General features: G+C 45.6%; 1 protein-coding gene across 3 annotated transcripts in view; it reads left to right on the top strand.

The window, feature by feature from the left end:
* CORO1C (coronin 1C) overlaps positions 1–15311 on the top strand; it is an 83984-nt gene extending 68673 nt beyond the window's left edge. For all 3 annotated transcript variants that reach the window (XM_067700458.1, XM_067700459.1, XM_067700461.1), the window contains 8 exons: positions 3948–4077; positions 6669–6850; positions 8032–8151; positions 9152–9256; positions 10735–10880; positions 12850–12907; positions 13009–13254; positions 14352–15311. In XM_067700458.1, the coding sequence (XP_067556559.1) occupies positions 3948–4077; positions 6669–6850; positions 8032–8151; positions 9152–9256; positions 10735–10880; positions 12850–12907; positions 13009–13254; positions 14352–14471 (1107 nt within the window). In that variant the 3' untranslated portion in view covers positions 14472–15311. The remainder of the gene's footprint in view (positions 1–3947; positions 4078–6668; positions 6851–8031; positions 8152–9151; positions 9257–10734; positions 10881–12849; positions 12908–13008; positions 13255–14351) is intronic.
* The last annotated feature ends 102 nt before the right edge of the window (positions 15312–15413 follow it).

The following is a 15413-nucleotide window of genomic DNA, read 5'->3' as shown; positions in this document are numbered from 1 at the left end:
CAGGCTCAGTAGTTGTGGTGCATGGGCTTAGCTGCTCCGCGGCATGTGGTATCTTCCCGGACCAGGGCTTGAACCCGTGTCCCCTGCATTGGCAGGCGGATTCTTAATCACTGCACCACCACGGAAGTCCCATCTAAGTGCTTTAGATTCATGTTACCACATCGGTCTCCAGACAACCCCAGTGAGGGCAGGTTCTTTATTACTCCCATTTTATTGGCGAGGAAACTCAAGGCCCAGGTAGGTTAGGTGAATGTCCCCAAGGTCATACAGCTGATACGTAGCAGAATCAGGATATTCTTCACCCCTGCACCGTACTGGGGGCACAGACTGTGTGCCAGGCACTATTCCAGGACTTTCTTAACTCAGTCCTCACAGCAGCCCTAGGAAGCACAGGTACTGATGCTTCCCTGTGCAGTGATGTTGAACTGTTTGCCGAGGACCATCACAGTAAAAGGCCCGGGCAGGATTTGAACCAGGGTCTCTTTGGCTCCAGAGCCCATTCTCCATCCAACTGCTTGTCTTTGCTGTCTTTTTGACTTTCGGCCTCATAGACAGCTCTGCTTTGTTAGACCGTAAACCCTTTGAGAGCGGGACCTGGGTTTAGTTGTCCTTCCCCACTTGCCTGGTAATGGGCCTGCGTTAAGGCTACTCAAGAAAAGTGCTGCACAGGTGAGTAACCGAGGTAGTGAGATGGGTTAGGTGCCTGGATGGAATACACAAGCCTCATTGAGGGAACCATGGAACCTGCCAAAAGTGAGATAAAGAAAGGGACAGAGAGTTTCCTCATTTTTAAAATTATATAATAAACGTTTTGTTCCATCATTAACATCTCCTCGCCATCCAAGGAAAAGATGCATGAAGAAGCTAGAGAAAGGAAAAGATCAAGTCCCATTATGAGCTCTCATGTTTAAGACAGGAAATGCTGCTTATATCCAAAGCCTCCCATCACTCCACGCCTCATTAGGGATTTAGAAAACACACTGCTTAATCTCGGTCATTGAGGCAGTGAAGGTTTTACTATCCTTGTGGGAAAACCCAGCAGCCCGTGGTCACAGTGCCCCCTGGAGACGGCAGGTGGAATTACCACGCTTTCCGTCCTAAGCGTGAGTCGGAATTCATATTGCAAAATGCATTTCCTGTTGAGTCTCTGAAGTCTCGTTTCATAATTGTTTCTCTGCCGACTTCGTGCTTTGATTAAACCAGTAGTTGTTTTCTGTTCCTTCTATTCACAGTTTCAGTCCTGCTTTACATTCAAATAGCCAAGTTCAATGTGGAGCAGTTTTACTGTTCATAAACCCTTGAATAAAAATAGGTGAAAGCAAACAGATAGCTCTGGAGGGTAACAGATGCCCACGCTCGGAGTCTGTTATGTTTGGTGGAGAGAGGCAGTGGTCTGGGTGAGGGGTTGGGAGAGGCAAGGTAGGTTCCCTTTGCCTTCCATGCTTGTTCATATCTGCCGTGTTTAAAATCTGCTGAAAGATGAGCGTGCAGGGGAAATTGGGTGACGTCCTAAACTTATGCCCTCAGAAGGCAGGTTTATGAACGATCGCTTAATTCACAACTTTCCTGCAGTCCTCAGACTGGCAACATTTTTGTTCTGATTTTTTTCAGGACGAGAGAACCGAGCTGAACCTTAACCACTCCTAATTCAGACTCTGCCTTTCCACCAAGCAGTCAAAAACAGACAGTTGTTTGTCTCCTCCTTAAAAATCCCCAACAAGGGAAAATTCTGTTTCTCACTTGTTCCACTGCTGAGTATGATTTTTTCCCCCTGGCAAGTTCTAAATTTGTTATGAACTAGTTCCATAAGATCTTTTTTGGTAGAAGATTTACTCATTTTGATCTTCATACAGAAGAAGATAATTGTTTTAAACTTTAGCCTGTTCACAAACTTAAATGTTACTTAATATCTGGTTTTAACAGCTTTATTGAGGTATAATTCACATACAGCTTACCCATTTAAAGTGTACAATTCAGTGGTCTTTAGTATATTCATAGATATGTACCACCATCACCACAGACAATTGTAGAATGTTTTCATCACTTCAAAAAGAACCCCCCCAAAAACAGAAACCCCGTATTCTTTACCTATTGCACCCCTCCACCACCCCCAGCACTAAGCAACCACTAATCTATTCTCTGTCTCTATAGATTTTCCTTTCTGGACATCTCATATACATGAATCCTACAATATGCGGACTGTCATCACTGGCTTCTTTACTTAACCTAACATTATCAAGCTTCATCCATGTTGTAGTGTGTGTCAGTACTTAATCTCTTTCTGTGGTCATATATTCCTTCATGTATCACATTTTGTGTATCCATTTATTAGCTGCTGGACACTTGGGTTGTTTACACCTTTTGGCTGTTATGAATAATGCTGCTATAAAATTTGTGTACAGGTTTTAGTGTGGACATATGTTTTCATTTCTCTTGGGTAGGTACCTAGGAGTAGAATTGCTGGGTCATAGGTAACTCTGTGTTTGATCATTTGAGGAACTTCCAAACTGTTGCCCAAAGTGGCTGCACTATTTTTCATTCCCACCAGCAGTGTATGAGGGCTCTGAATTCTCTATACCCTTGCCAGTGCTTGTTGCTATCTGTCTTTTTGATTCCAAACTCCTAGTGGATATGAAGTGATGTTTTATTGTGGTTTTGATGTGCACTTCCCTGATGGCTAATAATGTTGAGCAGCTCTTCATGTGTTTTTTTGCTCTTCATATATCTTCCTTGAAGAAACATCTAGATTCCTTGCTCATTTAAAAAATTTGGTTATTTTCCTTTTATTGTTGAGTTGTAAGAGTTCTTTAAATATTCGAGATAAAAGTCCCTTTTCGGGGGCTTCCCTGGTGGCGCAGTGGTTTGAGAGTCCGCCTGCTGATGCAGGGGACACGGGTTCGTGCCCTGGTCCGGGAAGATCCCACATGCCGCGGAGCGGCTGGGCCCGTGAGCCATGGCCGCTGAGCCTGCGCGTCCGGAGCCTGTGCTCCGCAACGGCCACGACAGTGAGAGGCCCGCGTACCTCAAAAAAAAAAAAAAAAAAAAAAAGTCCCTTTTCGGATAGATATATGACTTGCAAATTATTTTCTCTCATTCTGTGGGTTGTCTTGTCACTTTCTTGACAGTGTTCTCTGAAGCACAAAAGTTTTAAATTTTGCTGAAGTCCAATTAATGTTTTTCTTTTGTAAGAAGATTTCTTTAGTACATGTTACAAAGCTATTAGCTATCTTTTCATTTTCTCAATGTAGAATTATAGAAAATATGATGTTTGAAAAACTGCACCACCCCCCAAGAAGGTTTGGTGGATGGAGTTTGCTTTCCCCTCAAGAATCATGGACTTAGCTAGGGGTTTTCACTCCAATGCGTCTCTTTGTGGGTGCTTCAGTCATTTTGTATTTTTCTTTCAATTTTTTGGTATGCTTCTAACTGGAGAGTTTTGAACTTAACAGGGAATTTATTTTGTTTTATTTTTAAATTTTATTTTGCGGTACGCGGGCCTCTCACTCTCGTGGCCTCTCCCGTTGCGGAGCACAGGCTCCGGACGCGAAGGCTCAGCGGCCCTGGCTCACAGACCCAGCCGCTCCGCGGCATATGGGATCTTCCCGGACCGGGGCACGAACCAGTGTCCCCTGCATCGGCAGGTGGACTCTCAACCACTGCGCCACCAGGGAAGCCCCATTAACAGGGAATTTAAAATAAAATCTCTACTAATAGTAAATAAAAGCAGAGAGGTCTAACATTTTTAGACCTTATGGATATTCTGCTCTTTGCTCTCCTACTGCATTTGAAAAACAGCTGTACGTGTTTCACCACATTCTGCCTTTCATCCAAAGACCACTGTATGTTCTGTTTATGCAGAGCAAGGCTTCACACTGGATGGTCACAGTAAATGTGATAATGAAAGCCGACCGCTTTCATGTGGATGACCTTTCTTCCTTTGCCAACAGGTATGGCAGATCCCAGAAAACGGACTCACCCTTTCCCTGACTGAGCCCGTGGTCATTTTAGAAGGCCACTCAAAGAGAGTCGGCATCGTGGCCTGGCACCCGACGGCCCGCAACGTGCTTCTCAGTGCAGGTAGGAGCCGAGCTGACCTCTGCTTTCTCCTTGCCCTCACTTCTCGTGGCCTCTGTGTGGAAGGAACAACAGACGCATGCTGACTGTGCTGGCAGTTGTGAAGCAGATCATTGGAACCCACGACAGGGTGCCTAAATGTGGGAGTTCCCCAACACCCGTGTGCATGTGTGTGTGTCGAGGCCACTTGGGCAAAGCCAATGGAAGCTGTGGACTTCCTGCCTAGAATTAGGAACAGACACATGCTTACTTATATAATCACATTTCAGCAGAGTCGTGGTTCCTGCTGGGGCCCTCCATGCCTCCATGGCCCTCAGTTGTAGTTATTCCTGATGTAGTAGAAGGAGCCCGAGTAGGAGCCAGGAGCCCTGGGTTCCAGCTTTGGTGTTGCTGCCAACTTTGGGGTGATCCTGTTAGTCAAATACCCTCCTTCCTTTTAAAAAATACTTTCATCTTTCTCCTTATACTTGTAGTCCACGTGTACTATGGAGAATATATATAAACAAAAGGGAGAAAAGAAAAATCATTTACAATCCCACCACCCGGAGGAAACATCATTATTACCCTTCTGATGTTTCTTTCCAGAGATATTTCTGTGCCCATAAACAATTTTACATACAAAGATGGGTTCAGACACTTTACATGTGACCTGCTTTCTGCACTTGCTGGTACACTGTGGTCCTTTTCAGGTGCCATTACATGTTGTGTGATATTTTTAATGACTCCATTAATAGTCCATTGTCTGGATACCTGTTTATTTAGTCAGTCCCCTATTTTTGGACACTGAGGTTGTTTCCGATTTTTCACTGTTAAACAGCACTGCAGTGAACCCTTGTGACCAAGTCCTAGTGTTCCTATTGGTTTCCCACTTGTGTAGTTTCCAAGTTTCATCTTAAAGAAATCTTTTTCTTTGTCTAAAATCTGAGATTTTTATCTGCTTTTATAGAAGCAATACAAAGGACAGGAAGGAGCTTTGTGGGGTGATGGAAATGTTGATCTTGACTCTGATGATGGCTACATGAATGTGTACATGTATCAAAACTTAGTCAATGTATACTTAAAATAGGTGCATTGTATTTCATGCAAACTATACCTTAATAAGATTGGCTTAGTAAAAAAGCAGTGCTAATGTTAGCGGTAGAATTTTAAAGATCTTTCTCCTCACCAGTAAAAAGGAGAGGAGCAGGTCAGTTTTTAACTGGGTATGAAAGGTATTTGTGACGTAGTGAGTTAAGTTAAAAATCTAATGCCTGGTACCTATTGAAACCAAGAACTACTTTAAAAAAAAAAAGTAAGACTCTCTTTTTTTAAATCACAATTGACTATAACTGGGAAGCCTTCCAGTGTTCTACTCAGAACCTCAGTCTGATAAGGAGAGAAAACAATTCCAAAGGTGGAATTCCCTCATGGAAAATACCCTATTGGCCGCCTCATCGAGGTCAAATCTAGGGTATCGTCAGCAGACTGAGCCCAGTCTCTCTTTTACACGCAGAGGAGAATGGTTGATTGCAGCGTTGTGCATAGTTTTGCATAGTTTAAGACTACGTGATCCATCCACAGTGGCTGAAGTTACTCATTTGCCTATGATGAACGAGGCAGAGGATGGGTCAAATCTCCATCGCAGAGTTTAGCTCCAACTTTTCATACTGTCTGTCGTACAGTTTTTTTCACCCATTTCCTACTTCCGACCCTAGGTAACGTAGGTGTCCTAGTTATTGGTGGCTAATTTTTCTAAGTGCTTGCAGAATTGGCTTATTGACAAGAATCCATCTTCAGGATGTCCGTCCCTTATTTTGCTTCATCCTTGAGCTAATGTCCTGGAAGCAGCAAATGGTGCCTCTTTTTAAAGGGGCCTCGGGGACTTGGGGCCAGCCCTGGAGGGAAGGGAGGATGGAGCTGAAGAGCTGAGGGGCTGTGGCTCAGTGGACCTGTGGTCTCTTTGGGGATCAGGTTCTGAATTCACGTGCCTGTTTGACGACAGTTGACGACAGTTTGTGCTTCTCAAATCAGGCCAGTCTTGGCCTATTTTTCTCTCCTTTTAAAGATAAAGATCTGCTGTGAGCAGATGGCTAGGCATTTCCCTTCACTTGTAATTTCCATGCTTTTGTGCAAGACCATGTCTTAACAGCATGGTTGATGGGAATAACCTGCCATCCAGTCTTTGTCTTGAGCCTCCTAAACCACCATTTAAACCCTTTATTTTTAGTTCCTCTGGAAAAAAAAGAAGCTGTATTCGTTCTGATGCTTGTTTTACTAGAAAAGGAAACTTAAGATCACTCAGGGTCCACCAGCCCAGTTAACTCTTAAAAAAAACCATAGGGTTCTATTTTTCTGTTGTTCTTTGGTTGGTTGGTGTTTTTGTTTGTTTCACATGAGCCCAAACTTCATAAGCTGTATTTTTCCTTTAATGTGTTTCTTTTACACAAATTTCTTTTTTTCTTGGTCGCATCAGTTTTTGACTGCCAGTAAGTAAGGCTTCTTATAATTAGCATCCCCATTTCAATACATAGGTGTGTTTATCCTCCCTGTATTTGTATCGATAGTTTTCACAAATTGTTGTTGTGCAGGCGTTTCTTATCCCTGCTTGCTTTCAGGCTGTGATAACACCATCATCATCTGGAACGTGGGGACGGGGGAAGCCCTTTTAAACCTGGACGATATACATTCGGACATGATTTACAATGTGAGCTGGAACCGGAACGGCAGTCTGATCTGCACAGCCTCCAAAGACAAGAAAGTGCGAGTAATCGATCCTAGGAAACAGGAGATTGTTGCTGTAAGTATTCCTAGGACAAAAGCCCCAGTATGTGTAGCGCTTTAGGGAGTGAGAACTTTCTGCGTTTTAAGGCAGACCACAGGGGCTGGGACTGCCAGTCCGTGGACCTTTGCTGTGTGCAGACGCCAAACTGTGAATCAGAAGAGTCTCGGCCAGGCTTCTGTCTCCCAGTTGCCCTTCTCTCCAGAGCGGTGCATTTCTAGCTTTTACCCAAGCCTTCCCTCTCACTTGGCGACCATTTCTCACAAAGAAACAAAGTTTTTTTTATCAGTTTGCTTAAGAATGTGCACGTCTAGAGCAGCTAACCCACAGAGTTTACTGCATGCTGGCTTAGGACTGCAGGTGGATCTGTTGATTCCCTCCGCTGCTCCCCAGTCGGTCTTTAAAGGGCCTGACAAGATGCCATGGGTTCTCTCCACAGCTCAGCGTCCCCGTTTCTGCCACCTGAGCTAGGCCTCCACAGAATCACACATCACAGCAAAAGATGGACACTCGGGCCTTTAGTCAGGTTGATACTGCAAGTGTCGAATCCAGAGGTGCCTCACTTCCACCCCACTCTGCCTCGTCACGGCCCTTCTCTGAGAAGGTGGCTCTTGGCCGGTGATAATTCCCAAGAGTCGAGTGACAGGCATGGCTGGTGCTTATCAAGGCCCCACACCCCGTGCTTTCTCCACTAGAACCTTCCAAGGGGTGGGGCTGGTGGGCTCCCGCTGAAGAGATGAGGCTAAGGAACGGGTTAGCCAGACTCCACTTTCTGTCCTGTGAAATTGCGAGATGCTGTAGCGACCGTCCACCTTCAGGTTATCATCATACTCTTGAGAAACAAAGGCTTGGCAGAGCTCTTTCGTGTGTTTTGTTTTTGCAGAGCCTGGACTTGGGTTGGTGGCAGGGGCTGGTGGAAGGACTGAGGCCTTTCAGTCCAGACCTGGCGCGATTGCTCGCTCACCAGCCAAGGGGCCTTGGCCAGATCCCTTGGTGTCGCTTTGTTTCCTCCTCCTTCAGGGAGGGGAGGTGGCCAGTACTGACACGCTCGTGCACGTACGTGCACACGCACACACACACACACCTTTGACGTGAGTGCCATGTGGGGTGGCGGGGTTCACTGTCTGAGCCCCCGCTTTCCCCCACTTTTCCTTCCTGCAGTCTGACTGTGTAAGCTGCCTCTTTGCTCTCTCGCCCAGGAGAAGGAGAAAGCACATGAAGGAGCCCGACCCATGAGGGCCATCTTTCTGGCTGACGGCAACGTCTTTACCACTGGTTTCAGCCGCATGAGCGAGCGGCAGCTGGCCCTCTGGAACCCGGTACGCCCCTTCCCAGCCCTGCCACCCCTTCCCCAGCCTCGAGTTTTCTCTTTTCTGAGCGGGCCTTTGGGTTGGGCAGTAGATGATAGGGTTCTCAGTGTCGTTTGCTGAACTCATGCTTGTCTTAAGTTGGATGTGAAGTTCTCATCCTCACTGGAGACTTACTGCGAAATGTATTTTAAAAATGCATTCTTGATACTCCCAAGGAGTCTCTGTTGACTGTAGATTTTAGAAAGAATGCGTGAAGAATCCAGTGTTTTAGACTTGGGAAATAAGTTCTAAACTTAGTTAAAATATTTCCTAAAGAACATGATCAAATGTCTAAATCAAAATAGTCATGCTTGGGAAAATGTTCATGACAGCACAAGTGGGAAACACGTACTGAACTGCATATATGGTATGATCCCAATCTGTGTGTGCTTCTATGTTGGAAGGAAATAGGCCAAAATGGTAATTGTTTCTACCCCCGACTGGACCGTGGGATTACGGAATATGGGACGATTTTTATGTTTTTCCTTGTACCTTCTGATTTTTAAAAGAACATGAGTTTATTTTTGTAATAAGAAAAAAGTACTTTTAAAAAAGAAAGCAGTCACAAAGGAGATGGGCTCTCATCTCTGTCGTGGGATCACACTGATGTGTGCATTATGTTGCCATATCAACACAATTTTCAGTGAGTTGGATCTCATCCAGTATTCCTGTTGGTAATTACATGTGTGAATATCATATGTGCATTGCTTAAACTTCCATTATTTTAGGGAAATGGCTAACTTAATTAGGGCTGAAAAATGTATCATCTTATAAAAATTCACCTTTTAGGGGCTTCCCTGGTGGCGCAGTGGTTGAGAGTCCGCCTGCCGATGCAGGGGACACAGGTTCGTGCCCCGGTCCGGGAAGATCCCACATGCCGCGGAGCGGCTGGGCCCGTGAGCCATGGCAAAAAAAAAAAAATTCACCTTTTAAAAATGTGTGTGCGTGTGTGTGTTTTTTTTTTCCCCAGAAAAATATGGAGGAACCAATTGCTCTTCATGAAATGGACACTAGCAATGGGGTGTTGCTACCTTTCTATGACCCCGACACCAGTATCATTTACTTATGTGGAAAGGTAAACAGTAATTTTGCTGTTTGATCTTAAATTTAATCCTGTAAGAAGAAAAGTTTATCCTTCAGAGATGTAGTAGATGAGCAATTGTATAGAGAAAAGTGCTCCATGGGTATAAGCTTTTGAGGGCCTCAGAGACTCTCCAGAGGGTTCTCGCTCCTGGAATTCAGTGTTAAGGCCCAGGCCTTGCAATTACATGGCCTGACTCAAGTGTCAGGAGGTGACAGTCGTTACAAGAAGACCCCACACTGAACTCAGGACACCTTCCTGCTGCCTGATGATTTCTGCCTAACTAAAGTGTTGGTAGCTTTATTATCATTACTGTTACTTCATTTTAGAAGGTAAAGACCTCAGTATTCCTCATTCTTCTGTAGGCTCAATTTCCCTTAGAATTTTTGTAGTTGAAATAAATGAATTAATACAAATGGAGCTGTTGATATGTTCCCTTCCCCAAACATGTCAGATAGTCCCTTGCTGGGGATGAAGCTGGGGGTGTTTTACTTCTGTTCACAGTTGATGGAGTGGGCTGCAGACCTGCTTGACATTTTTATAGGTCAGTTATTTAGAAACTGAGATCTTGTCTGTTTCCTTGAAAGTCATTTTACTTGAGATGTTAACAGCTGCCATAGACTGCATTGTTACCCAGATGTTACTAACACTGGGTGGAAAGTTACTGTGAGTATGTAGAAAACAAATAGTGTATGATTAGCTTGTCTTCCATTGCTTTAGATAGTTACATCCTTGAAACAAATGGAAATATGAGAAAGGAGAGTGTTGTTAGGGCAGAGTACCGCCTAGCTATTCATCACTTCTTCTTACACACACATCTCTCCCCTCAGGCAGGATTGCCTTCATTGTTCAGGTTCATGTAACTGTGCAGACAGTTATTTACACTGAGAGAGGCTAGCACGTTCTTCAGGTCTTCAAAAAAATCTGACCATTCTAAGCCAAATTATCACAGAACTTGACGCATTGTAATGGGATAGCATTCTCCTCTGAAGTTAAAGGTTACTCACTAAAACTAATGTCTCTTCATTAGAAAAATCTTACTTCTTATTATCCGATTGTCTGGTGTTAGCGCCCTCAGGTCTGTGCCCGTGGAGGTATGCTGAAAAGTCAGTAATTGCCCGCTAGCCCCTCTTGGTCTGCTGTTTGTTTGTTGTGGCGCAGTTGTTGGGCGGAGGTGTTAACCTTTCTGCTCCGACTCTGACTTGGGGCCAGACTCAGTGCAGGAAAGTCAGAACCTTCAGGAGGAGGCAGAGGAGGCTGTTTAAAGGGCGAGCTAGCCTTGCACAAGCGAGGGCTTGCTCTGCCAGGAAGAGAAACCATCATGTGCTTGAGGCAAGCCTCCTAACGGGAGGAAAGGTCAGCCAGCGTAGCGGAGTCCCAGTCAGTGCTGGGTGTATAGAGGAGAGAGACACCCACCTAAATCAGATATTTCGGCTAACGTGAAATGCAAACCTGTCTCCGATTCCTTGTAGGGTGACAGCAGTATCCGCTATTTTGAGATCACAAACGAATCCCCGTATGTCCACTACCTCAACACATTCAGCAGCAAGGAACCTCAGAGGGGGATGGGTTACATGCCCAAGAGGGGACTCGATGTCAACAAATGTGAGATTGCCAGGTAAAGAATCGGTATCGGAAAGTGTTCAGCCTGCTTACGCCATTCGTGTCCACGCCTGAGTCTTTCTACCTGTGTGTGTGCAGTAGAATCGTAGAATTAGTATCTTGTTTCCTGCCTGTTCTTAGAAACGTGGAGTTTGAAAGCAAGAAGAAACTCTTCAAAATCATTTCATCCAGCTGTGCCCTCCCCATCCTTCAGATGATAAACTTGAAATGCAGCGGTTAAGAGGCTTCACTGGGGCGTATCACACCCTGATTTAAGTAGTGAAACCATCGTTGCTTGTCTTCAGGCTGCGACTGTGGCCAGTGTCCCCTGGGAGGCAACCAGGAAGAGCCTTTCCCTGGGATGGAAATGAGGGATGGTTTTTCTGCCCTGCAGAGGGACCAGCCAGGTTCCAAACCGGGTTGTGGAGCCCGCAGATCCGAAACTAGAGAAACAAAGTTCTACAGCGGGTGTTAGGTTAGCTTGGCTTAGGAAGCTTGGCTGTGTGTTGTAACTTCCGCCTCTCTGGACTACTCTGTGGAGTTTTTATAGCGCTGCGTTTATATGGACATTTTTCTAAGCGTGCTGACCTGGTCACGCAAATAATTGACACTTACATCTTTAAAAATATAAGAAATCTTTATGAGCCCTTTTTTTAATATTAATCACTGCACGGTTCTTTTTGTTTTTGTTTTTTTAATAATACCTTCAACTCTATAGCTAGAGTAATGAAGGAAAGCTGTCACAGATAATTCTAAATTGTGGTTTAAATCAAACTAATCAAAATGTGGTTCAAAACAGATGGAATCTGAATTTCAAAATTACATTCAGGATTTGGGAACACATTTATTTTACTGTCATCCAAAAGTTTAGAAGGCGCAGCCGGCCCTTCGTGTTTGCGAGTTCCAAATCCAAGGGTTGAGCCTATTTGGAAACAAAAGTTCCAGAAGGTTCCAAGAAGCAAAACGAATTTGTGGCGCATGGGAAACCATTTACGTAGCATTTACTTTGTGTTTACAACTGTTCACATAGCATTTACGTTGTACCGGGTATGGTAAGTAATCTAGAATGACTTAGAATACAAAATGCTATGCCATGTTATGTAAGGGACTTGAGCATCCACAGATTTTGGTGTCCGCAGCGCCTCCTGGAACCCACCCCCCGCAGATACCGAGGGATGACTGTATAAGGAAGTCATTCAGGACGCCTCCTGGTTACTCAGTATTTCTGGGGCGTTGGTTACGTGTTGGGCGCTGTGCTAATCACACGGCCCGGATCCCCTTTCTCTTTGTACCCGTGCTGTGAGGCGGGTGCTGGTTTACCCCCCATGTGGGCTTGAGGCTGGGTCAGGTGGGCACATGCCCAGGTGTGGGGGGTGGAGCTGGCCATCCAGCCCAGGCCAGCCGCACAGGTTTTGGGCTTGGTCTTCCTACTCTTCCCACACCCTGGATAATTCCAGATTTTTCTTGAGTGTTATGCATGATGTGGTTTGCTCGGATGCCAACATTTAATTCCTAGGATTGTCTTCGTTTCCTTTTTAAAAATCCTATTTACACTTAACGAAAGTTCAGCCACTTCACGTTGGCAGAAGACGTGGCATCCAGGTCATAGGTACTCTCTGAGACATGGGTGTTCACTGTCTTCTGGCTTGGTCATTGTCTTCCGGCTTGGTAATTTTCTCATAAGCGGCTCATTGTCGGTGGTGTTAATCATTTCCCCACAGTTGATTTGCCCCCAGGTAATTGGAACTTGGCTGTCACCATGATGCATAGGCCTCTGTTCGGTCTCCTATCCGCTGTTCCCTAGCATAGCTCCTCTCAGCTTCTGTTTTCTCCTCTGTGAAATGGGAACGCTGAGTTCTACCTGCTCCCCACGATGCGTCCGATGAGGTGATGGGCAAACACAGAATGTACGAGTGAATTATTAAGCCTGTTACTTGGCCTCCTGTTTCACTTAATGCAACTTTGCCTTTATTTCTTCTTTGAAGATTCTTCAAACTTCACGAGAGAAAGTGTGAGCCTATTATCATGACTGTCCCCAGGAAGGTAAGTGCCCAGTTGTCTAGGCAATCCATGTTTTTAAAAGGTTTTAAAAATCCCAGAGCTCCCTTCCTTACCTGTGGATTTCTCCACTGTGTCTCGTGTAGTCTGACCTTTTCCAGGATGACCTGTACCCTGACACGGCGGGGCCCGAAGCGGCGCTGGAGGCGGAAGAGTGGTTCGAGGGGAGGAATGCAGATCCACTCCTCATCTCCCTGAAGCACGGATACATTCCCGGCAAAAACAGGGACCTCAAGGTGGTCAAGAAGAACATTCTGGACAGCAAGCCCACGGCAAACAAGAAGTGCGACCTGATCAGCGTCCCCAAGAAGACCGCAGACACGGCCAGCGTGGTAAGGACCGCAGGGCCTGGGGCGTGCTGGGCCGGCTCAGCCTGGCCCTCCTGAACACGCCTGCCAGCCTGGGCGTCTGCGGGCACTGTCCCCGCTGGACGGATGGGGTTCAGTAATGGTAACAGGCACTGTTTGTAGGAACCACCTTGATCACGTGACATTTATGAGTTTGACTCCTTTAGCTCTCTTTTTTATGATGACCAGGATAGAAGTCAGTCTGTTACCAATGCCGGGAAGATGAGGTCCCAGGAAGGAGGGAGTGGTGAGAGATTTTAGAAGTTGCTAAGTGTTTGAGTGGCAGAAGGATCTGGGGTGAGTGGGACTTAGAGGCAGAGATGATCCTGGGCATCTTGGCAAGAATTGTTTCAGGGGAGTGATGGAGACCAGAGGCTGACAGTGAAGACCCCTGTGGCCACGGGAGAGCAGGGTCGAGCCAGGGAGGAGAGGGGGCTGGTGTCGGCAGGCTGTAGAATGGAGTTCTGGGGGCCAGGAGGGGCCGGGAATTGTCCATGTGGAGGTGGCAGAGACAAGAGGCAAAGTGCCCTCAGGAGCTAGTGTTTTGACTGTGACCGAGCAAGCCACATGAGGCACCACACCTTTGGGGACTGCAGAGTTTCCTGCAGAAGAATCAGCTCCATGAGGGAGAAACTCAGGCTCTTTAGAGGAGCAGGCAGGGCAAGGGATGTGGTTCCCAAGGACCTTTCTAGGAGCTGATAGGAGCTCAGTAGCCTCTGGCGGGTCACCCGTCACCCTGGTCACATAGAAGATGCTCCTGCTGGAGTTGGCTGATCGGGGTGGTTGGGATGTGGGGCAGCCTTGCAAGGATCAGTCTCTTCCTGCAGTTTCGTTGTGTCCCAGGAGTCTCCATCCAGGTAGGCGCACAGGTGGGGCCAGGAGCCGTGATACACTGTTGCTTTGCTGTGGGTGCCAGTTGGCCCAGCCAGCATTCCTGGCGTTCCTACAAGGCTCAGCCGGGCTGCTGCAGCCTGCCACTTCCAAAATGGGAGGTCACAGTTATACCCCGTGCATTCCACCTGTGCTGAACGTTGCTGCTTTTTAGTCATCCTCTTCCCTCCCCTCTTTTTTTGTTTCCTTAGCAAAATGAAGCCAAATTGGATGAGATTTTGAAAGAGATCAAATCTATAAAAGACACAATCTGCAATCAAGATGAGCGTATTTCCAAGTTAGAACAGCAGATGGCAAAGATAGCAGCCTGAAGGCCCACCCCCACCCCGCAGACGGAGCAGGAACGCGCTTGTGGCTGGTAGTTGGTGTGGTCCCAGGGAGGGCGAGAGGGAGGCACTGCCCCTTGGAGACATTTCAGATCTGTCGACCAGCGATAGGCCACATTCCAGTAAGGACTCAACTCGTCTCCCAAATTTGCAGAAACAAAATGTGGTTTAAAAGCTGAGCTTTTTACCAGAAAGCTTTTTTTGATGTCTTAAGTGTTATGTGACTTGTGAACTTCTAAAAGACAAAAGTGCTACTTTGATAATCCCAGATATTCTGAATTTTAGAAAACCAACCAATTCTGATTCAGTGTCCTGCCCAAGTACCTTTGTTTTTTTTTGTTTTTGGTTTTTTTTTACAAACAGGGACCAATGCCACATTGCTTTTTATATTTCTTTTTTTTTTTTAATGTTGCCAAAACCAAAAGTAGCTTTTTTTTCTTTGTATTTTGCTACTTTGCAGTATTTGTGTGTGGGGTTTTTTTTTCTCCTTAATTTGAAAGGGACAGCACTGTGTATGTTTATAAACTAAATGAAGATATTATTTTGTATAAACATTCATCTGAGAACAATCAGAGCAGTAGCCACTCTGTGCTGGCTTCTTTGCAGCACAAACCTGGTCATCTTAATGACTGTACAAAAGGAAGACTTGAAAAATCACGTGGATTCATATTCCCACCCCTCCCTTTCCATCGAGTCTTCTGATCAAAAAAAGCTCATATCGAATCGTTTCCTTTCTCTTTTCTAGAAATTGGGTGGTTGTACCAGAATGGAACTTTGCTTCTTGGTTATCCTGTGCTTCAGATGATTATAATCGAACCTAAACTAGCATGTGTTTCTGCGGTTTTGTTACACACATAGAATCTATTAGCTTCATCACTTTAACGTCATGTTCCAGATTTTGGTCAGTACTTGACAAGGGTGTCCAGG

This window comes from Pseudorca crassidens, chromosome 12 (assembly GCF_039906515.1).
Source record: "Pseudorca crassidens isolate mPseCra1 chromosome 12, mPseCra1.hap1, whole genome shotgun sequence".
Classification (NCBI taxonomy): Eukaryota; Metazoa; Chordata; class Mammalia; order Artiodactyla; family Delphinidae; genus Pseudorca; species Pseudorca crassidens.
Note: the sequence above shows the minus strand (reverse complement) of the source record. Positions and strands in the feature narration are given on the sequence as shown.